The sequence below is a fragment of the Aulostomus chinensis genome, chromosome 15 (assembly GCF_037954235.1).
Source record: "Aulostomus chinensis isolate RoL2024-O1b breed Wild chromosome 15, RoL_Achi_v1.0, whole genome shotgun sequence".
Taxonomy (NCBI): domain Eukaryota; kingdom Metazoa; phylum Chordata; class Actinopteri; order Syngnathiformes; family Aulostomidae; genus Aulostomus; species Aulostomus chinensis.
The window spans coordinates 11688463-11707991 of NC_141334.1; the positions used below are offsets into that span (position 1 = coordinate 11688463).

Consider the following 19529-nt stretch of genomic DNA (forward strand, 5'->3'; position numbering starts at 1 on the left):
CGGAAATTAACGAGGCGAAGAAGAAGGAGGAGCATCACGTGAAACATGGCAGCGCACATGAATGTCATGCCATCCTGATGCAGTAAGGGTTCATCATCTGGGGCGGTTGCTTGTGCGTTAAATCTGACAGGTAAATGAGTTGTGTTCTATTCATCTTAGACGGTTACGGATCGGTAAAACCACAAATTACTACATTAGCTGCGGATGTTAGCATTTTAGCTAACCAGCCTCAGTCACGATGGATCCTGATCAACAGCTGAGAAATGTAAGTCCAACTTGTGTTCACTGACAGGTAAAAGATCTTTAACAGCATATTGCACATCTTAAAAGATGGACTATGATATTTGTGCCTTGCAGCTGCGGGATTTTCTTCTGGTTTATAACCGCATGACAGAAATCTGCTTCCAGAGATGCACCAGCAACTTCAACTACAGAAACCTCACCATGGACGAGGCAAGAACGCAGGAACTCGTTATTATCTTGCTGACACCTAAGGAGGCACACATCTGCATACAATTGTAGTACTGACCAGTAACTGCTATGTTAGTTGGACGTGTTGACTTGTTGCATTTGTTCAATAAGCTGCTGTTACAAAAAGGGAAGCAAATCGATGTATCAATGTAAAAAACGCTACACATCCTCCCGAAACTGATGAAAAGCCTATTTAACCCATCCAGCTTTATTTATACAGCACCTTTCAAACAAATACATTGAGGAGGTTGACCAAAAAAAGACAGGTCAAATTGAATTGATGGACATGGGGACTAATACACACGTAACGGTCAAAGAAGAGAAACATATGAAACATAGAAGACTGTGATGAATACATGATAAAAATACAAGTAGCAAAAAATAGGTACATGAAAATTAAATGCATATATTGGACAAATGATTGATTTACATTGTTTATATTGAGAGAGTGGTTAGTTGCTTCACAACAAAAGGGTTCTATGTTCAAATGGGTTTTCCCTCAATTACTAATTAATTAATTATCAAGGAAAGTAATGTCAGTGGTTTATGCGGTCATTATATCCTCTGTATTAGTCCACCTTGTGAAATGTTTGCTGCCGTGTGTGCAGGAGCACTGCGTGGACAGCTGTGCAGGGAAGCTGATCCGCTCCAACCACCGCTTGATGGGCACCTACGTGCAGCTGATGCCTCGGATGGTGCAGCGCCGGATGGATGAGATGGAGAGCAAAGCTGCTGAGAACGCCAAAGCTGCTGAGAACGCCAAAGCAGCGGAAGCAGCAGCATCAGGGGCTCTGGGATCTGCTGCTTCTACAGACGTTTCACCACCACCTGAATCTCCTCTGTTACCTCCATCAGTGACAGATGTTGGACCAGAAAGTCACGGCTCAGTCTACAAGCCAGCAGGATTAGATGCTCCAGTTGAGCTGGATACATCCAAGCCCATGTTATCTCCAGAAGTCACGCTATCAGCCGCCATGCCTCTAACACCTGCAACAGAGTTGTTAAACCCTGCAGCGCTCAACAAAGCCGGCAATGGACCATCTTATGCAAAAGGTTTTCCTCAACCGGCCATAACTGGGGCCCAAACTGAGCCTGCTGGGTCGGTGCCAGTGGTTATCCCACCTGCACCGCCTTCCTTAACCGTGGACATTCCTGCATCAACTATTCCTGCTCTGAAATCCACTGAGAGTCTGTCGGGCCCAGGCAGAGCTCCAGATATCCCCCCGATGTCGGGCGAGTAATGAGGGATCATTCAAACCAGAAGACGCCGACTTCCGCCACACACAACCTGAATCTGATGCAAGTGTCTCTGTTACTGAAAGTTGGACTTGTTTATTATTTGTCTCTATTAATCTTTTTTTCTTTTTATAATCAAAAAAATTGTTGGAATAATTAAGTTTTAAAGTTTCAAGTCAGGACAACCTTAGTCAACATGAAGACCTCACTTCAACTCTGATTACCTGTACTGTGTCAGACATGGTCGTTATTTTCGGTTTTAGAAAGGAGGAAAAAAATCCTGATAATGAAAATAATCTCAATTTAAGTTCACTGTGGATCCAGCAGGGGGTTAGGACGAATAACAAAGAACTCTAGTGTTTAAATTATGCTGTGATTTCTGATAATGTTGCATATCAGTGTCAGCACTTAAACGTGTGGAGCTGGTCTGTGTGTGTGTGTGTGTGTGTGTGTGTGTGTGTGTGTGTGTGTGTGTGTGTGTGTGTGTGTGCACGCGCAGTTCCAATTTCTTCAGGAGTCCCCAGAATCTGATCACAGTTCGCACCAAATCTGAGCTGGGACAGGTGGGTCCAATGAGCCTCCTAATTACTGTTAGAAATGTGAAATGCAAAAAACATGAGATAAACTTCGATCATTAAAACAAGAATCTTTGTTGTCTTTTTCAAATATATGTGTGTATTTGTGTGTATGTATGTTTTGGGGTTTTTTTGTGTTTTTTTTTTCCTTTGAAGAGATCATGGTGTCCGGCCGACTGTCCTGATGCGTAAGTGTGTTGTGGTGTCCCCACATCCTCTCGACTCTTCTGGGTGTAAATCCAGTTCACATCCTATGTTGCTTATCTTGACCTGATTCTGTTTTCATCATGTTTTGTCTTGGTAACACACAGATTAAACAAAATTTCAATTCCAGTACTTTTACAGGTAACTTTTTTTCCGTACTGGTTAAAATCAATTTTGAATGAAATGGAATTGGAAAGTAATTATTGTTTTGCTCTGAGAGGAAAAAACAAACAAACTCACTTTTCACTTCACTTTCCAAAGGACCGATTCAACACTATTTTGATCTTTGTCACATTTAGCATGACTATGTCTGTAGTTATAGTAGTAACAGTATCAATGATAACAAAAGTATTATGCAAGTTATTCTGAAAAGAAAAAAAAACAAGCAGGAATATTTACTGTGACTGAAAATAAGAAATACATCTGTCAGAATGTGACATTCTTAGAAGTTGTGTGTTACGAAATGCCAAGAAATTAAAAAAAATCATTTTTTGCTGTTAGTAAACACAAAAAAAAGACTTGAAAATGTCAGCATGAGAAGTTGACCTTAAAGACATACAAGCCTTATTTAATATTACACAACACTGATGCAAAAAACATTTATATGAGTGTGTGTGTATATATTTATATATATGTGTGTATGTATATATGTGTGTGTTGATTAAGTCACTACCTTGAGGTAATGAAGCTGGTTCTCCTGTTAACTTTATATCCAATGACTATAAAGACATTTTAATCCTGAGCATTACTAACATTTTCCTCCCCCAAAAAAAACCCCGTTCATTTATTTTGCATCATAATGCCTTGTAGATAGCATGTAGGTGGATAAAGTCTGGCTCTAGTAGACTTTACTCACCTTCATCCCTCCACCTCCTCTCATGTCACCTCCCCCTCATCCTCCTGTAAGCAACAGCACTGCATTGCATCCGACAGGGGGCGCTGTGCACCAGTGTCTGAGGACTGCTGGTGGGAGCGGAGCTGCCAACGTCCCACCAGCAGTAGCCGCATCAGCTCCGCGGAGAGGAGCGGGGCGTCGCCGCTGACTACACCGACCACTCGGCTCTTTCTACCTCAGAGGACGGCGGACTGTCTTGGGGGGGGCGGTGGGCGGCAAACCAAAGCGACCCAGACATCGATCGCTCAGCAGCCGGTGAGACTTTTTTGACAACTTTCTCTGATTAGTTTCCTTCTTCTTCGTGAAGTTCAGTTTTGAACTTCAGTTTGACTTCTTAACAATAGATTTCTAAGTGATAGTGAAGGCCAGCCCACCGCCGGAGGAGGATGAAGGAAACGTGGGGAAACATTCAGGGACTTCATCATTGCATTCCGCGGGCCTTCTTTGTGCAGGAGAGTGTGGACATGTTGCATTTAAGTCTCAGAGCAAAAACTGAACACTTAGATGTGTCTGAAATTCTCATGTAACCAGAGTAACCAAGATGTTTAATCTCCTTGAGGAGGAATGACTTCATTTAATTTGTCTAATCTCGGTTTTATATATTTTTGCAGGCTACATGTCCCTGATCCTAAAAATTAAAGGAGCAAAGAGTGAAGAGAGGCAGGATCCGTTATAAGCATGGATGATATCTTCACCCAGTGTCGAGAAGGGAACTCTGTAGCTGTTCGTCTGTGGTTGGACAACACGGAGAATGACCTCAACCTGGGGTGAGTGGTTCCGCTGCTCTCCTCCACTGCTTGGAAGAACTGTGAGAGAACAGATAGAAGAGCAGGGTCCTGAATGATTGCTGTTATAGCAAACACACCACATTTGGTATGGTGTCTGCTCTGATGTGTGTGTGTGTGTGTGTGTGTGTGTGTGTGTGTGTGTGTGTGTGTGTGTGTGTACAAGCCGATCCTCACACATCAGAGGTGGTCAAATAGTTTCCATATTGTGCGCTCCCTGTAAGTCCACTTAATACCCAACGTCACCCAGCGTTGGTAATTCCAGTCTAGCTCTTACTCTCTTTTTTTCCACACTTTTCCACTTGAACTTCTCTTTTTATGATGTCATCCCCAAAAACTCTGTGTGCGTGTGTGTGTGTGTGTATATATATATAAAAGCAACGGGTGATAAAACACACTTTAAATAAAGCTGAAATAACCAGAGGACTGACGGAAAAGAATCAGTTTCAACAGAATCTTGTACTCATGTCAGACAAAACTACCACCTTATTTTTTTTTTAGATCTCAGGTTGTAACAAATGACTAAATATAATCAAATGAATTGACAACTCGGTCCTATTCACAGACGTAGCGAGCACTGGGACCGTTTCCGCGCTAGACGACTTCACCGCTAAAGCCCCTGGTTATCTCATTCCTGGGCCAGGCCATATATGAGCAGTGTGTTGACGTTGACTCTGAGGGCTGCGGAACTGCTGGCCAACCACGCAGCAGCCAAGACCATTTCCTCAGTTCAACTCCATACAGGGCCAGGCCCTCTCTGCTCTCTCACATAAACATCTAGGAGACTAGTCATTACTGCTTTGGCTCCAAATGTGTCTGTTCAAATATCCAGTAATAAAGGCCATCTGACTGAGAGAGGAAATGTGTTTCAGGCTCTCAGAGGTTCTCAGAGCGACACAGGAAAACAGAGGGAAGAGGAAAAGAGGCCAAGGCAGAATGAAAATATGTAGCCTCTGAGTATTTACTGCTCTGTCATTCCTGAGTTTTTTTTTTTGTTTTGTTTTTTTCTTCCTGTTACTTTTTATAGCATTCAGGGGTTGGCCAGGTCCTTCCACAGAGCTGGACCACAACTGACAGGAGAAAGTGACATCACCGCCAGATCGGTTATTTCCTAGTCCAACTTTACAAGCCCTCTTTGGGGCTTTATTGTTAAATGGAGTGTTGAGCTTGTGTCTTTGCGTGGAGTTGTGAGGAGCCCAGCAGCTGCCGGAGGTTGTTGGGGGGGGGGGGGGGCAGTCACACGTAGGTGACAGTTTGACTGCATCGGCGTTCTGTGTTTGAGTCCTCACAGACATGTTTATCACCGGCAGGCCAGCGGTCAGGTGGGCGGAGGCGTAAAGAAGCATGTGCTGAGTCTAAATAAAGATGAGTAGGCTGGTGGGTGTGAGACAGTGTTGTCCTACACACCAGTTCAGGCAAGAGGGAACACCTCGTGTCGACGTTCTCAGAGAATCTCCATGAGAATTGTTGTTTCTATGTTCTCACCATCAGAAATATGGAGGTCGTGGACTCCAGATGTTAGTAACAACACCTCACGTGATTAAATAACAACATGGAGGACGCCACCGATCTGAGCTGAGTGTTTCAGACCAGATTCAGACTACATCCAGAGATGAGAATTAAACGCAGGTTCTCTTGCTAAATTGGAACGGATTCAACTTTTGGAGACCCACAACCGGACTGACGGGACTGGAGGCACGATAGGATTTTGTATTCACATATTAGAGGCGAAAAGGGTGAGGATCGTTAACATGAGTTGTAAAGAAACAAAAAGATGCTGTGTTAAACAGTTATCTTAGCATTTGAATAATTCAATTTTACTACTCTACTATTTCTGGTTCCAACAGTTTTGTTTGGTTGTTGTCCGCTGCGAGCCACCACTCTTTTGAACTGTCATTAATTGTATTACCAGTCCTGTCTTAAGTGAAATGGAGATTATTCCAGACGAACTATTGCAGAGATTGCCTCATCAGGCTGCACTGGTTCATGTGTCTGAGCAGCCTGAGGACACTCTCACTACTCGTGGTCCTTCTTCTGCTTGGAAAGATGCTGTTCAATGGAGTAGGATCGAAAAGAGGAACTCAACTTTTATTTGAAGTATGTAAACTACTGCAGGAAGATGCAGCATTTTGAGTTTTTCCAATAATTTTTAGAACTCCGGCTTAAAGAGAGCTGATCTTAACCCACCACTCACCTGGAAGTGTTGCCTTTACAAAAACGCCCCAATCCAACTTCACTTTTTATAAATGGCTTTTATCAGCGTATCGAGCTTGTGTGAAATAGATGTGCTCTTCTTCTCTTCCCTCCATCCCAGTGACGACCACGGCTTCAGCCCCCTCCACTGGGCGTGCCGGGAAGGGCGGAGCGGCGTGGTTGACATGCTCATCATGAGAGGCGCTCGTATAAACGTGATGAACCGCGGAGACGATACTCCCTTACACCTGGCAGCCAGCCATGGACACAGGGACATCGTGGCTAAGGTACACACACTCTCAGACGTAGTAAGGTTTATTACTACGAGGCTGGACACCCATTTTTCTGTCATTGTGGAGAAAATTAGGAACCGAGTCTGCTTTGTTGTGACGTTGTCTAACTGTGAGACTTGTGAATGCCAGCTGATTCAGTGCAAAGCGGACCCAAATACAGTCAACGAACATGGAAACACACCTCTCCATTACGCCTGCTTCTGGGGACAAGACGAAGTGGCAGAGGTACAGCTCAACGCACCTCATGCTGCCCTTTTTTTGTTTGTTTTCCCGCGTCTTAGCTCCTAATCCACAACCTATGATTAAAATCTCATCACTGCATCATTTATCAATCATTTTGTCATCATTGTTAGGACTTGGTGGCAAGTGGTGCCCAGGTGTGTACCTGTAACAGGTACGGACAGACACCTCTGGACAAGGCCAAGCCTCACCTGAGGCAGCTGCTTCAAGGTTAGAACGAGGGGTTATTTCGTCTTAAAAGACAAGAAAAAAAATGAAGAAAACCCCAGAATGAAAAGATTTCTTTTTCTTACTTGTTGTATATAGAAAAGGCAGAGAAAATGGGCCAGAGTATGACCAAAGTTCCCTACAAGGAAACCTTCTGGAAGGGTACCATGAGAACACGTCCTCGTGAGTAACATTCCTAGCAACGGTACTTCCAGGTCATCCTAGAGAATCGGACTATGTGATGATTTGTGTTTTCCTCCTCCAGGTAACGGTACCCTCAACAAGCAGGCTGGTATTGATTATAAGCAGCTCTCGCTACTGGCCAAGATCAATGAAAACCAGTCAGGAGAGGTATGTTCGGCTGGTTTTCACTGCTTTTTTTTATTATTCTTTTTTCTTCATCTCTTCTGTTGCTCACTCGATTGTGTGCTCTGATGGCAGTTGTGGCAGGGTCGGTGGCAGGGGGATGAGATTATCGTCAAAGTGTTGCAAGTGAGAGACTGGACCACCAGGAAGAGCAGGGACTTCAACGAGGAGCATCCAAAACTACGGTAACACACACCAGCATGATTAAAATGCTTTTGGTTGGCCCCTCAGTAGTATTTCTCTGAGAACTATTGTGAAATATTGATGTATAACATGCTGATCTTGTATCAGTTCCCAGTACGTTTTGCTCAACTGAGAATCTTAAACCTTGTAGCCTGACAGCCATCGAGCAGCGTAATCACTTCAAGACAAAACTCTACATAGTGAAACAGTTACAACAGTGGGTCAGCTTACCAACACCTAACCTGGACAAGCTAAATCGGTCTCTCTGCCGTCCTCCATACGTAACAGGAACAGCAAAACCTTAATAGGAAAATGTTGGGAGAATCCTCTTGAGCCAGCCACATCTAGGATGATCCATCAGCTGTGTGCAGCAGAGAGAATGCGGCTGCCTTGGCTTCAGTTCTCACCTCCTGTTAAGAAGAAAAATGTAGTAACAGCAAGATGAAATCTGATATTTCTTACACAAATGAAGGGAGCTTCTGATAATAAACATTAGATTAAAGCTCATCGTGACTAAAATGAGCAGCAGATGTACAGTTACTTGCTCTTGTAATATTACAATGACCCTCTGCTTCCTAGGATCTTTTCTCATCCAAACATTCTTCCTGTTCTCGGGGCCTGTCAGTCACCTCCGTCCCCTCACCCCATCATCATTACCCATTACATGCCATACGGATCTCTATACAACATACTCCACCAGGGCACTAGTAAGTCCTTGTGTGTGTGTGTGTGTGTGTGTGTGTGTGTGTGTGTGTGTGTGTGTGTGTGTGTGTGTGTGTGTGTGTGTGTGTGTGATAGATACACATGCTGCTGTATTCAAACAGCCATCCTCACTCATCTTATCTCCTCAGCTCTGGTGGTCGACCAAAGCCAGGCAGTCAAGTTTGCGTTGGACATTGCGAGCGGCATGGCTTTCCTCCACACCCTGGAACCCATGGTTTCACGGCTTTACCTCAACAGTAAACATGTTATGGTAAGAAGGTTGTTCTGATGTTGATCCAGCTGGTGCTGGTCGCGATGGGCCCGGCCTAATTCCAGATGTGATTTAACCTGCAGATCGATGAGGACATGACAGCCAGAATAAGCATGGCAGATGCTAAGTTCTGCTTCCAGTGTCCCGGTCGCATGTACTCTCCAGCATGGATGGCCCCTGAAGGTATTTCTTTCTCTTTTTGTTAGCGCATTCCCGCCTCCTTCCCCCTCCTTAAACCCATGAGTCATTCAGTATGGAACATATAATTTCATCCTAGCATTCAGAGGTTGTCATCCGCTGTGTTGTCAGAAACAATTCCTTTGACCCCTCCTGTTGCTATGCTTTTTCTCTGCCCTCTTTCTTATTTTCAGCCCTGCAGAAGAGGCCCGAGGACATCAACAGGAGATCAGCGGACATGTGGAGCTTTGCGGTGTTGCTGTGGGAGCTGGTCACCAGAGAGGTCCCCTTTGCTGACCTCTCACATATGGAAATAGGCATGAAAGTAAGTGGTTCTCCCCACAGCATGTTTGAATCCCCTTGGATCCACCGAAGTGTAGAGGTCAGTCAGTCTTGGTTTTTTTAACGGGAGCTTCAGCATGTTTTACGGAGCTGTTTTGCACCAAGTGTTAGATGTTTGCTTGTGTTCGTTTTTTTTCTGGATGCAGAGAATCAAAAAACTTTTCGGAAAAACATTGTCAGAGTGACCTTTGACCCAGTTGTTCAGTCAAAGCATAGGTGGGGCTGGATGAGTGCTGAAGATCAACAATGGAGAAGTGCTTGAACCAGACAACTGTACTATCCAAAATGTTTCCATCCATCCATTTACTGTACCGCTTATCTGTTAAGGGTCATGGGGGGGCTGGAACCTATCCCAGCTGACATTGAGTGAGAAGTGGGGTTCAGGGCCATCAGGAGCACTTCGGGGTTCAGTATCTTGCTCAAGGATACTTAGACATGGTCCCCAGGGCAAGTAAGGAGTGAACCAGCGACTCTTCGGTTGCTAGACGGCCACTCTACCTTTGAGCCACGCCGCCCCCCAAAATGTTTCCTCGACCATAAAATCCAATGAACCCACACTGGTGACTGGGTCCTTCTTCTTGCTGTGGATTTTTCCAGAAGTTCTCTACCTTGTGGCTACATTTTTCCAAACCATAACAACCAAAGGGTTTCACTTAAAAAAAAAAAAAAAAAGGGATTTAAAAAAACACGACAAAGAGCTCTCAAGTGCTCCCTGATAGCAGTTTTTGGGTTTCAGGCCCTCATAGCTGTTACACCTGAGGTTGTTCACTCTTCTGACCCCAGCTCTCTTCGTCCATGTGGATCCTGTCACTGATCAAACTCACAGACCAGGTGTGAGGAGAGGTGGAGCAGCAGCAGGCACAGAAACTCTTCAGATTATTTCCAGATTACAGGGAATTGTTTTGATTCTGTCTGTGTTGAGGTGTCTTTATGCATCCGTGGTAAAGTTAGAAATTACCCCATATTGATGCAAAACTACTTGAATCCTTGCATTTTTTTCACTTCTATTCCTTTTTCCCAAGGAGCATTCGTAGGGCCCCATATAACCTCTTAAAAATGGGCCCCCGGATTCTTAAGGCCCCCTATCAAACACACAAACATGCCAAAACCTTTATGTGTCCGTGTTGAGGATGTTTACAACAACAGCTGTGTAACCTCTCATCCCCTAGGTGGCTCTCGAGGGTCTTCGGCCAACTATCCCACCAGGGATTTCCCCTCATATCTGTAAACTGATGAGGCTCTGCATGAACGAAGACCCGGCCAAGAGACCCAAGTTTGACATGATTGTCCCCATCTTGGAAAAGATGCAAGACAAGTGAATCCCTCCACTGCAGCTTGTCCGCCCCTGGTTTTTAACCAAGAAACCACTTTTTATCCTCACTCAGACATGTTATCTGCTAAGCCACTGTAAATAAAGCCAGAGACCACTTTAATCACCCCATTCAAACCCAAACTATATTATATGGCTTTTTTGCATAAATTAAATTTGAGGTATAAATGTTCTTTAGCCCAACTACACTTGCTTGTTGCTCTTTAATAATAACTGAAGCTTTTTTCACTGAAATGCTGTCTTTTAAAAAAAAAAACCAAAAAAATCCAGTATGGATGACAATCAGTCCTGAGTAAGATACAACTGCTCAGAATCCAATCCTAAGACATGTTTACAGAGACAAAGCTTACACACAAATACCGATGCAATAAATGTTTTATATTTATGTCAAACCCTTGGTCTTTTCTTCTGAGACTTGCCCTCATCATGAGATGGAGTTACTGTATGTAAGTGGTTGTTTGTTAAGCTGCCATATAAGAATGGCCACAAGGTGGTGCAGTAAACTCTAGGAAACGGCTCCATTTCCATGAGCCACAGAAGCGCGGACGTTTTGAATGAAAATTAAAACAAAACCAGGGGTTTTAAACCTGCATTCTTTCTCATGGCCAGCTGGGGGCGACTCCACTGATTTCTCAAATAGGTCAAGTTGTATAGAAGTGAGCAAATGACCCTGTTTCTCACTAAAGGAAGACAATCTACTCATGAGTTTATGGTCTAAATTAATCCAGCATGGTGTATTTCCAAAGAGACCCATGTAAAATTACTCTTGGCAGCTGTCAGTCATGATGTCCCTCCGAGTTTTAAAGTATCAAATACTTAATGAACTCTAAACTCCTTCAAAATATAACTTCCGTCAAAACATCTGACAGGTTTTGTTTTGAGTACAAACCCACAGCCCAGCAATAAAATCCCTCTTCATGAGGATGATTATGTTGATCAGTTTTAATTAAATCAGCTTGAAGGATTTGTTGATTAAGTTAACTTTCATTTTGGAGGCTGTAACTTGTGGTGCTGTAGAGCAGTATCGATTTAATACCAGGAGCTCTCCCTAATGTTTTGTCACCACTGTTATTGATGACCAGATGTCAGTGGACCGCAGCTCTCAACATTAACATTCCCTGGAAGAATGTGGCCCCGTCGAATGATTTAGGATTTCAACATCTGCGGACCAGCAGCTGCTCATCACAAATGTCCGTTGATGCACGTGGATTAACTGTGGAGCTCATGGTTCGAACTGTAGAATCCAGTCCCACTTCCGAGGACAGAACTTTCAAGCTCTATTTACATGACATGTTTGCAGGCTTTAATCGTTGTTTTGATGGAGGGGGAGAGTCGGGTCAGCAGCGCGGGGGGGGGGGGGGGTACCTCTGGTTTGATTGACGGTTCCTACTATTAAAAGGAAAAAAAAACTGCATAAATTATGAAGAAAGATACATTTTAAATTAAAAACAAACGAAACTAGGACAAGTGCTTTACAGGGGGAGGGGGGGGGCATACGTGACATGTGATAAATCAGCTGACTTAACTTCTACAAGACAGCCGGGAGAGACTCATCACAAGCAGCCGGGTTCAGCGGACCCACCGGAAGAAGGACGCGACATTCAACCTTGAGCATCTAGTCCGTGTTTTTGAAGGAAATCTCGGGCCGTATGGTGAGTCTTCACCCGGTTTACACCAAAACGAAGCTCCGGTCTGCACTTATTTGAGGTAAGGTGGCTAAAGAGAAGCTAGCTAGCTCTGCTTGTTTAGCTCCGTTGTTGTGTTCATGGGTGTAAGATGGTAACATACACCACAGGGTCTCACCGTGCACTTGCACTTACAAACCTGTATTTGTCTGCTTTTATTCGTGTCCTGCCGTAGTTTAACTGACGACCTCCTCGGAGGACACCAGCGCTCAGGACGATGACGCTCCCCGCACTCTCCGGCGCCCTGATGCTAATGTTGCCCCTGCTGGTGTCCTGTTATCCGGCTCAGACCTCTAGCCTGACCCCGAAGCTGTTGCTCATGGAGCATTTTGACCTCCCGGGCTTTAACTTTAAAAATCTCACCTGCCCCATGTGCAAAGTGATCTTCACCATCCTCGATATTGCTCTTCTGGTAATGTTTTCAAGTAGAATCTCTGTCAGAATGTGCCTCCTAACACAGACATCTAGGCTGCATATTATCTTGTTGCAGTTTGAAAGCAAATAAATACCTCACCAGCCTTTCAGTCCAGGAAGTCAGAAGACCTTTTAACTGCTTGTAAGTCAAACAAAAACAATCTCAAGTTGGCAAAGAGAAGACTGGAAACATGGCCTTGTTGTCAAGATGTTGTCAAGATGATGTCATCAGTGCTACTTGCTCACTTGCAGGTTAGGTACAACTATTTTAAATCAGTGCGTTTATACGACAAAGGAAATCCTGCACCAAGGAAACATGGTTCAGTTGTGATTTTTGATTAAGCTGGTCTATCACCTGACACAGTTGAGCAAGCAAGTTTGACCTCAGTTAATCTCTAAAAGTCAATAAAAGTACTTTGATGTCAAATACAGTACTGAGTGTTTTTAAATGCATATTCTGTTTGGACACTTCTTCGTCTTTTCTCTTCTGCTTTCAAGCAGCTTGGTGTTTGACTTCTTGGACTGTCGGTTTAAAAGCAGCTAGGAGTTGTAGTTTAATTTCTTTTTTTTTGTTTATTTTTTTTAGTCAGCTTTACTGCGGCTACTTTTAGGTTACAGTCCAGTGAGTCATGACACGGAGGGCCTTCTCTACAATAATCTCATTTGTCTTCAGTGGTTTTTGCTGACACAAACAACTTCGGAGACATCTTCATCATATGCTCTTGTTCTTCAGCCAGTAACTGTTCTAAACTGACCACATTCATATTTACTGCTTAAAAAAATGTTTATTTCATTGAAGAATACGTCGTGTTAATTTTTCAGTTTCTTAAAGGAATTTTTCTTTTATAGTGGTAAACTCCGGCTTATTCTCTAATCCTGTTCTGCCTGTTTGGGTTCCTCTCCCAGAGTGACACCAATGCAGAGCGGGTGGCCCGTGCGGTTGGTGAGGCGTGTATCCGCCTCCATCTGGCTGATGAGCAGGTGTGTCATGAGATCACGGAGTTGTTCCGTGATGACTTCATCCTAGCCCTGCAGGAGTCCTTGCTGTGGCCCACGGAGGCGTGCGCCCTGCTGGTTGGGCCCTCCTGTGGTAAATTTGACATCTTTGCTCCCTGGAACATCACCTTGCCAAAGGTCCCCAAGCCTCCTGTTACACCACCATCTCCTCCCAAGCCTGGTTCTCCACAGAACAGGGTGCTGTTTCTGACTGATATCCATTGGGACCAGGTGAGTCAGAATGATCCAAAGCTTTGTTTCCATGAGAAAAAAAACACTCCAGTTTGATACATCCCCTTTTTTATTTGTGGGTTTTTTTTTTCATGCCCTATCAGAGAATGAATCTGACAAAAGCTAATTTCAGAGCTCAGCTAGAAAGGAGGAAGCGTGACATTTTTCCTTAGAGATTCAGATGAGGACACAGAAACCAGCAGGAGTGTCAAGGTAATTAATCTCACCACCGACAGGAGTATGAGACCGGCAGCCCAGCGGACTGTAAGCAGCCTCTATGTTGCCGTAAAGACTCCAGCCCTCCCAGCTGGCGGCGGAGAGAGGCGGGTTACTGGGGAACTTACAGCAAGTGTGACCTGCCTTTAAGAACAGTGGAGAACCTCCTGGAAAATGCTGCCAGAACTGGACCCTGGGACTGGGTTTACTGGACCGGAGACATACCAGCTCACAATGTTTGGTCCCAGAGCAGAAAACAGCAGTTGTCTGAGCTCACAATCATCTCCAGGCTCATCCACAAGTAAGCTTTCTCTACCAGCAGTGCCGTGGTTTTCAGGGTCTTTTGTGTTGTCCAGTAAATACAGTGATAATTCATTAAAAATAGGGTGGTAGCCACAGTATCTTGGGTGACACATTCTCACTCTTTGACCAAACCCGATGTAACCATCCACCTCTCTAGGTCTTGTTTAAATACACGTCAGACCTGCAGCCTTACAAAGTTGATGATTAACGTCTTTTATTGGAATTTCTGGAAACACAGCAACTTCAATTTAACTTCATAAATGTGTAACTTGCATAAACCAGCTGCTGCCTCTCCTCCAACCCTCTGTCCAGACACCTGGGGCCCAATGTGACAGTCTACCCCTCTGTGGGGAACCATGAGAGTACACCGGTCAACAGCTTCCCTCCGCCCTTCGTTCACGGTAACAGATCTTCCGCCTGGCTGTACAATACCATGGCAGAGGAGTGGGCACACTGGTTACCAGAGCAGGCTTTAAAGACTCTGAGGTTGAGCTCCTGTCATATCTTTTACATTATTTTTTTCCCAGACGGAGAGCTACTTCTGACTTCAGGGAAAATTTTTGTCTCTGTGGATGAAATTTCAGATACGGCGGATTCTACACAGCAGAGATTCAGCCCGGTCTGAGGGTGGTCTCGCTCAACATGAACTTCTGCGCTCGAGAGAACTTCTGGCTGATGGTGAACTCGACTGATCCTGCTAACCAGCTGCAGTGGCTCGTTCAGATTCTTCAGGCCAGTGAAGACAAGGGAGAGAAGGTGAGCCGAGCACCGGGAGGGGGTCTAGGTCACGTAGTCTTCCGTCGTGCTGCTCCACCTTACTTTTCCAGATGTTCGACTGCTTTGTGGACATAGTAATCCTCTATGGTACTAATATCCTCTTTCTCTACAGGTGCATATTATTGGTCACATCCCTCCTGGTCTGTGCCTCAGCAGCTGGAGCTGGAACTACTATCACATTGTCAGCAGGTTGGTCCACTGCTCACGTAGTTTTTAACAATCCCGCCATCATTAATTGGAGGTTCCAGTGATGTAGACACTTGCAGTTATTATTCTGGTTTTACTTTTTTTATAATCCCTCCCCCAGATATGAGAGTACAATAACTGGGCAGTTTTTTGGTCATACTCACCTGGATGAGTTCGAAATGTTTTATGATGAGACAAACATGAATCGACCAGTCGGAGTTGCCTTCCTCGCCCCCAGCGTGACCACCTATGTTGACCTAAATCCAGGTGAGCCAGTTTAGAGGTCAAATTCCAAATTAAAAAAAAAAATTATTTTGCTTTTAATAAAACTGTATCACATTTATCCTCCCTGCAGGTTATCGTATTTACTACGTGGACGGGAATTACCAAAGCAGCTCTCGGCTAGTGCTGGACCACGAGACCTACATCCTGAACCTCACAAAGGCCAACCACGGACCAGAAGAGAACCCCTCTTGGACGCTGCTGTACCGCGCCACTGAAGCCTACGGTCTTCCCAGTCTGTTCCCCTCTGACTGGGATAAGCTGATTCAGACCTTCCTCAGTGATGACCAGGTCTTCCAGAAGTTTTGGTACCTGAGATATAAAGGACACGTCTCTGAGCCCTGCAAAGAAACATGCAAAACGACCGTCCTCTGCTTTCTGAAAAGTGGACGGTATGATGACTTGGAGCAGTGTGAGAGCGGGAAACTAAAAATGAGAAAAACCCTCTGTTGACCTGAGGAAGTTTGAACTGAACGGGTTTATAGGGCGCAAATGACCAAATATGAAGAAAAGAAGTTGGTTTTCTGTAGCTGAGAACTCAAACATTAGAGACTGAAGACTTCTTACACTTGTCAGTAATGTGTCCACCAAGAGACTGGACTGATTGTCTTTGGCGATGGTTCCTTCAACTGCTGCTTAGGCTGCCTGAAATGTGTTCTGTTTACTTGAAATGCAAAACATGGCAGGGGCAGTCGGATGTTTGCTCTGGGTGGGTGTTAACTTTGGCAGCATGTCTTGCGATGTTGGTTTGTTCTGTGTGCCTTGCAAATCCAACTGTGGACTTGGAATTAGATTTTCATTTAAAAACAAAACAAAAAAAACCTCAGGTTCCACCCACTCATTAGATGCATGTACCTCAACTGTCATGTTCCATCAGGACACCTCTCACATTGTGGCCAGTTTGTCAAGTATGTCATTCGTCTCTGAGGAACTGTTTTTTTTTTTTTGGTTTGTTTTTTAAGGCTTTCTTCTCTCTGCACTTTAATTCTTTGTTCCATTGTGTTGACACAGGATGTTCATGCAGTGGTGGTGGCCCACGTGTTTAACAGTCGCTGTAGTCGCAACGCACTTGAAGCATCAAATGTTTCAGTTGACACGTCAGCGGTTTAACCAGAAGCGGGTTAGAGGAGCGACGAGCGCAGCTTCTGGCATCTATCAGTGTTGACCACTGCAGCTTTACGATTGATTGTAGAAATTGTGAATAAATATTTCATACAAGCATTTACTTTGTTTCGCAAAAGAGATATTAAGCAATTCTTCTCACAAACCACACATTGCTGTACGCTTCACTAGGTTCTACAAATGTTTAAATAGCAATTCACAATGAAGTGTTAGGATTACTAGAAGAGGGTTAAACGGGGAAGTAAGAAGATATTTAACCAGCTCCTAAAGTTAAGTCACCTCGTTTCACGGTCATCTGTCCAAAGACCCTGACCAAGTTTCATTCATTGTTCTTGTGCACAAATTTCTTATTCACTATAGAACCTTTTGTTTTGGCCCTGAATTTAATTTTACAGAAGGATTTTCGTAACTTTGTTCCTGACGTTTTTGTGTAGTTGGGTATAAGTATTTGCAAGCCTGTGTGATTGGCGGTTACAGGATGTACTGTGCACATCAGATGTCAGGAGCAAGGATGTTAAAAATTCACCAGGCTTTGCTTCCAGTATGGGACATGAAGTCAAAATGCCAACAAACTAAAAAAGCCCTAAAATATATTCCAGATGAACATAACAAGATTCGCACTTGGCTCGTGTAAATACCTTTCAGGGTGTTCATTAAAAAAAACAACTTTATTAAATCCTAATACAAAATGCTCCCTGAGACGCACTTTAACTGTTTCAGAGAGTCTTGTAATGTCTTATTGTGGGAAGGTTAAATCCATCTCATACAGCCTTGAATTTTCTCTGTTCTGCATCTCATACACAACTGTCAGCTCTGGAGTCAGCAGGTCCAAGTTTGGCCTTAACACAAAAGTCGTGATCCCCTGAACCGTGTTTGTGCTTGGTTATGTAATTTTATTTTTTTAAACATTTGTGAGAAAATTGGATGAGACATGTAAATTTTGAAGGTTTTTTTTTTTTTTTTTTTGTAGCCAGTGTGACTTTTCCTTTCCTTTTGTAAATATGTTCCTCAAATGGCAAAACAGATGGAAGGAGGTATGTTAAAGAGCGACGATGCATCAGGAAAGATCACTTATCGTGACAATACATGGATGAAGTTGCAAGGATAAAACGTAACAAGTTCAGTCACTTGCGATCTCGCTTCTCAAGTTTATTTTCAAATATTAAATTGCACAAGATGACCAATAAATCCCTTTAGTGTCTATAACAAAGCGGTCCCTCTGTCCAGTACAAATACTACAGCTGGGTACTGAGGAACATCCATTTTTTTGAACCCACTGCAACACCTATCAGAACTGCTGGTACCCTCATCATGTGATATCCTTTATTCTAGTAAATATTTGCAGTTTACACTTTGATTCCTTTTACATACCAACCACTGAAAATTCATAATAAAATGGAAAGAAACATGATTCTAATAAATGACAGTTACTCAACAATTCTTATTTCAAAATTGACCAAAACTATGTTGTTTTTTAAACAGTTTAAAAAGAAAGTACTTCATGATTTAAGTATTAATGTCTTAAGTGTTTTTGGTTAGTGCTCCCCATAATGCCTGTCTGGAGTGGGAGGAATGCCCTGTGCGGTTCCACTCTTGGTTGACCTCAGATGTGTTCTTTGCTAAAGATGACCAAAAAAAACCTGTACACATTCAACATCTTTAGCATCACAAATGTTTTCAGATGAAAAACAAATCTCTAAATGCCACGAGTCATCAGATATGGAGATGATTTGTCTCAGCGGAGGTTTCCCCCGCTGATCACGGCATTTGAATGGATGTCAGATGATTTGACATCGAGGCATCGTTCCTTTCCTGAGTTAGTGTTCAATCAACACATCTACACATTGTGAAGAAAACACCCTCTTCAGCTCACTAAAGGATATTTATTCGGGTTCCGAGAAGAACATAGTGACGCCGAAATCCTCCTTGTACAGGTCCCATGTCTTGGGTTTGTGAGGGTTATCCAGTTCCTCTCGGGGTAAATACAGCCTGTGAAGAGGCGATACAGGAACACCCAGGATCAAACTGTAGACTATGAAAACCTTTGAGAGACAGTTTATAATAATGATAATGATAAGAATATCAACTGACACCTACTTGTTATCCACTATGAAGGAGGTGTTGAACCAGAAGTAGAAGGGAACGTCTTCATATCCTTTGGGAATACCCTGAGAGGAAGGATGTGACGTGTCAGGTCATTTGAATCGTGCAGTCAGGCCAACAAATGTCTAGTTAACGGGTTGAAGGGCAAAACACTCACAGCACTTGATTCAAACATGACCTTCACATCCCCGTCCACCACGGGCCCATTCTGGAGGCTGATGACTGCTGCGTTGCTGCCCACGTCAGGAAACACCTGGACACACCATCGACAAGTCAGTCAGTATGACCATAGTGTGTGTGTGTGTGTGTGTGTGTGTGTGTGTGTGTGTGAATCTTACTGTGCAGTTCTCCTGTTTGGCGCACACACACTGAAATACGAGTTCTTTCCTCACTATTATCTTCACCTTGAGGTCACTGCCGTCCCCTTTACCCACACCTGGAGGTGAGAGACAGGAGCGAACATTAGCACAAGAGGAGGAGGACAAGGAGGACTGAGGGTCCTGCTGGGTTTTACCTGCGATGGAGTGGATGCGGATGCTCTTGATTCGTAGGCTTTGAGGTGGAGGCAGCTGTCTGTTGAACTTAGTCTTCATGATCTCGTAATAACCCACGTACCTGCTCTGTGGTTTCACACACAAGAAACTAAATATAAACTAACTAGCAAATGAAATATCAGTCAACTTTTGCAAGTTAGCTGCATTTCCACCAAATGATTTGGAGTGAAAAAAAAATTGGAAATGTGCA

General features: G+C 43.8%; 4 protein-coding genes and 1 long non-coding RNA gene across 7 annotated transcripts in view; 3 read left to right on the forward strand and 2 right to left on the reverse strand.

Annotated features, from left to right (window-relative positions):
• Window positions 1-2206, forward strand: timm10b (translocase of inner mitochondrial membrane 10 homolog B (yeast)). The gene is made up of 4 exons (XM_086179021.1): window positions 1-82; window positions 160-265; window positions 358-453; window positions 1080-2206. Exons 2-4 carry the CDS (start codon window positions 239-241, stop codon window positions 1710-1712), a joined length of 756 nt encoding a protein of 251 aa, XP_086035147.1. The 5' UTR covers window positions 1-82; window positions 160-238; the 3' UTR covers window positions 1713-2206.
• On the forward strand, window positions 2132-10861 carry ilk (integrin-linked kinase). 2 transcript variants are annotated; one of them, XM_086179016.1, is made up of 14 exons: window positions 2132-2270; window positions 3420-3636; window positions 3993-4148; window positions 6481-6646; window positions 6782-6877; window positions 7006-7102; window positions 7199-7282; window positions 7365-7450; window positions 7541-7650; window positions 8228-8355; window positions 8500-8621; window positions 8705-8804; window positions 8993-9123; window positions 10310-10858. In XM_086179016.1, the coding sequence occupies exons 3-14, from the start codon at window positions 4060-4062 to the stop codon at window positions 10457-10459; spliced, it is 1359 nt and encodes a 452-aa protein (XP_086035142.1). In that variant the 5' UTR covers window positions 2132-2270; window positions 3420-3636; window positions 3993-4059; the 3' UTR covers window positions 10460-10858. The 2 variants fall into 2 exon arrangements, with proteins under 2 accessions (XP_086035142.1, XP_086035143.1); XM_086179017.1 differs by lacking the exons at window positions 2132-2270; window positions 3420-3636 and having other exon boundaries at window positions 4045-4148; window positions 10310-10861.
• LOC147248695 (uncharacterized) lies at window positions 7465-12732 on the reverse strand. Of its 2 annotated transcripts, none has more exons than XR_015109257.1 (3): window positions 12670-12732; window positions 7880-8058; window positions 7465-7645 (listed from the first exon to the last, which is right to left on the reverse strand). It is a non-coding gene; the product is annotated as an uncharacterized LOC147248695 (long non-coding RNA). The 2 variants fall into 2 exon arrangements; XR_015109256.1 differs by lacking the exon at window positions 12670-12732 and adding an exon at window positions 12295-12656.
• smpd1 (sphingomyelin phosphodiesterase 1) lies at window positions 11983-18064 on the forward strand. Its single transcript, XM_086179014.1, has 9 exons — window positions 11983-12177; window positions 12331-12567; window positions 13476-13796; window positions 14033-14313; window positions 14628-14801; window positions 14900-15071; window positions 15205-15281; window positions 15400-15545; window positions 15634-18064. The coding sequence occupies exons 2-9, from the start codon at window positions 12373-12375 to the stop codon at window positions 16011-16013; spliced, it is 1746 nt and encodes a 581-aa protein (XP_086035140.1). The 5' UTR covers window positions 11983-12177; window positions 12331-12372; the 3' UTR covers window positions 16014-18064.
• tpte (transmembrane phosphatase with tensin homology) overlaps window positions 17774-19529 on the reverse strand; it is a 5733-nt gene continuing 3977 nt past the window's right edge. Inside the window, exons 15-19 of the mRNA XM_086179015.1 lie at window positions 19300-19405; window positions 19124-19221; window positions 18943-19038; window positions 18780-18850; window positions 17774-18671 (exon numbers count right to left, since the gene is read on the reverse strand). Of these exons, the coding sequence (XP_086035141.1) occupies window positions 18566-18671; window positions 18780-18850; window positions 18943-19038; window positions 19124-19221; window positions 19300-19405 (477 nt within the window). The 3' untranslated portion in view covers window positions 17774-18565. The remainder of the gene's footprint in view (window positions 18672-18779; window positions 18851-18942; window positions 19039-19123; window positions 19222-19299; window positions 19406-19529) is intronic.

What these genes read in the sequence shown, in the direction of transcription:
- timm10b (XM_086179021.1), top strand. Translation starts at nt 239, where the DNA reads ATGGATCCTGATCAACAGCTGAGAAAT. An exon ending in CTGATCAACAGCTGAGAAAT is followed by an intron (nt 266 to 357) that starts GTAAGTCCAACT and finishes TGTGCCTTGCAG; the next exon opens with CTGCGGGATTTTCTTCTGGT. An exon ending in GAAACCTCACCATGGACGAG is followed by an intron (nt 454 to 1,079) that starts GCAAGAACGCAG and finishes CCGTGTGTGCAG; the next exon opens with GAGCACTGCGTGGACAGCTG.
- ilk (XM_086179016.1), top strand. Translation starts at nt 4,060, where the DNA reads ATGGATGATATCTTCACCCAGTGTCGAGAAGGGAACTCTGTAGCTGTT. An exon ending in GACAAGACGAAGTGGCAGAG is followed by an intron (nt 6,878 to 7,005) that starts GTACAGCTCAAC and finishes CATCATTGTTAG; the next exon opens with GACTTGGTGGCAAGTGGTGC. An exon ending in GAGGAGCATCCAAAACTACG is followed by an intron (nt 7,651 to 8,227) that starts GTAACACACACC and finishes TCTGCTTCCTAG; the next exon opens with GATCTTTTCTCATCCAAACA.
- smpd1 (XM_086179014.1), top strand. Translation starts at nt 12,373, where the DNA reads ATGACGCTCCCCGCACTCTCCGGCGCCCTGATGCTAATGTTGCCCCTG. An exon ending in ATCTCCAGGCTCATCCACAA is followed by an intron (nt 14,314 to 14,627) that starts GTAAGCTTTCTC and finishes CCCTCTGTCCAG; the next exon opens with ACACCTGGGGCCCAATGTGA. An exon ending in CTATGTTGACCTAAATCCAG is followed by an intron (nt 15,546 to 15,633) that starts GTGAGCCAGTTT and finishes TCCTCCCTGCAG; the next exon opens with GTTATCGTATTTACTACGTG.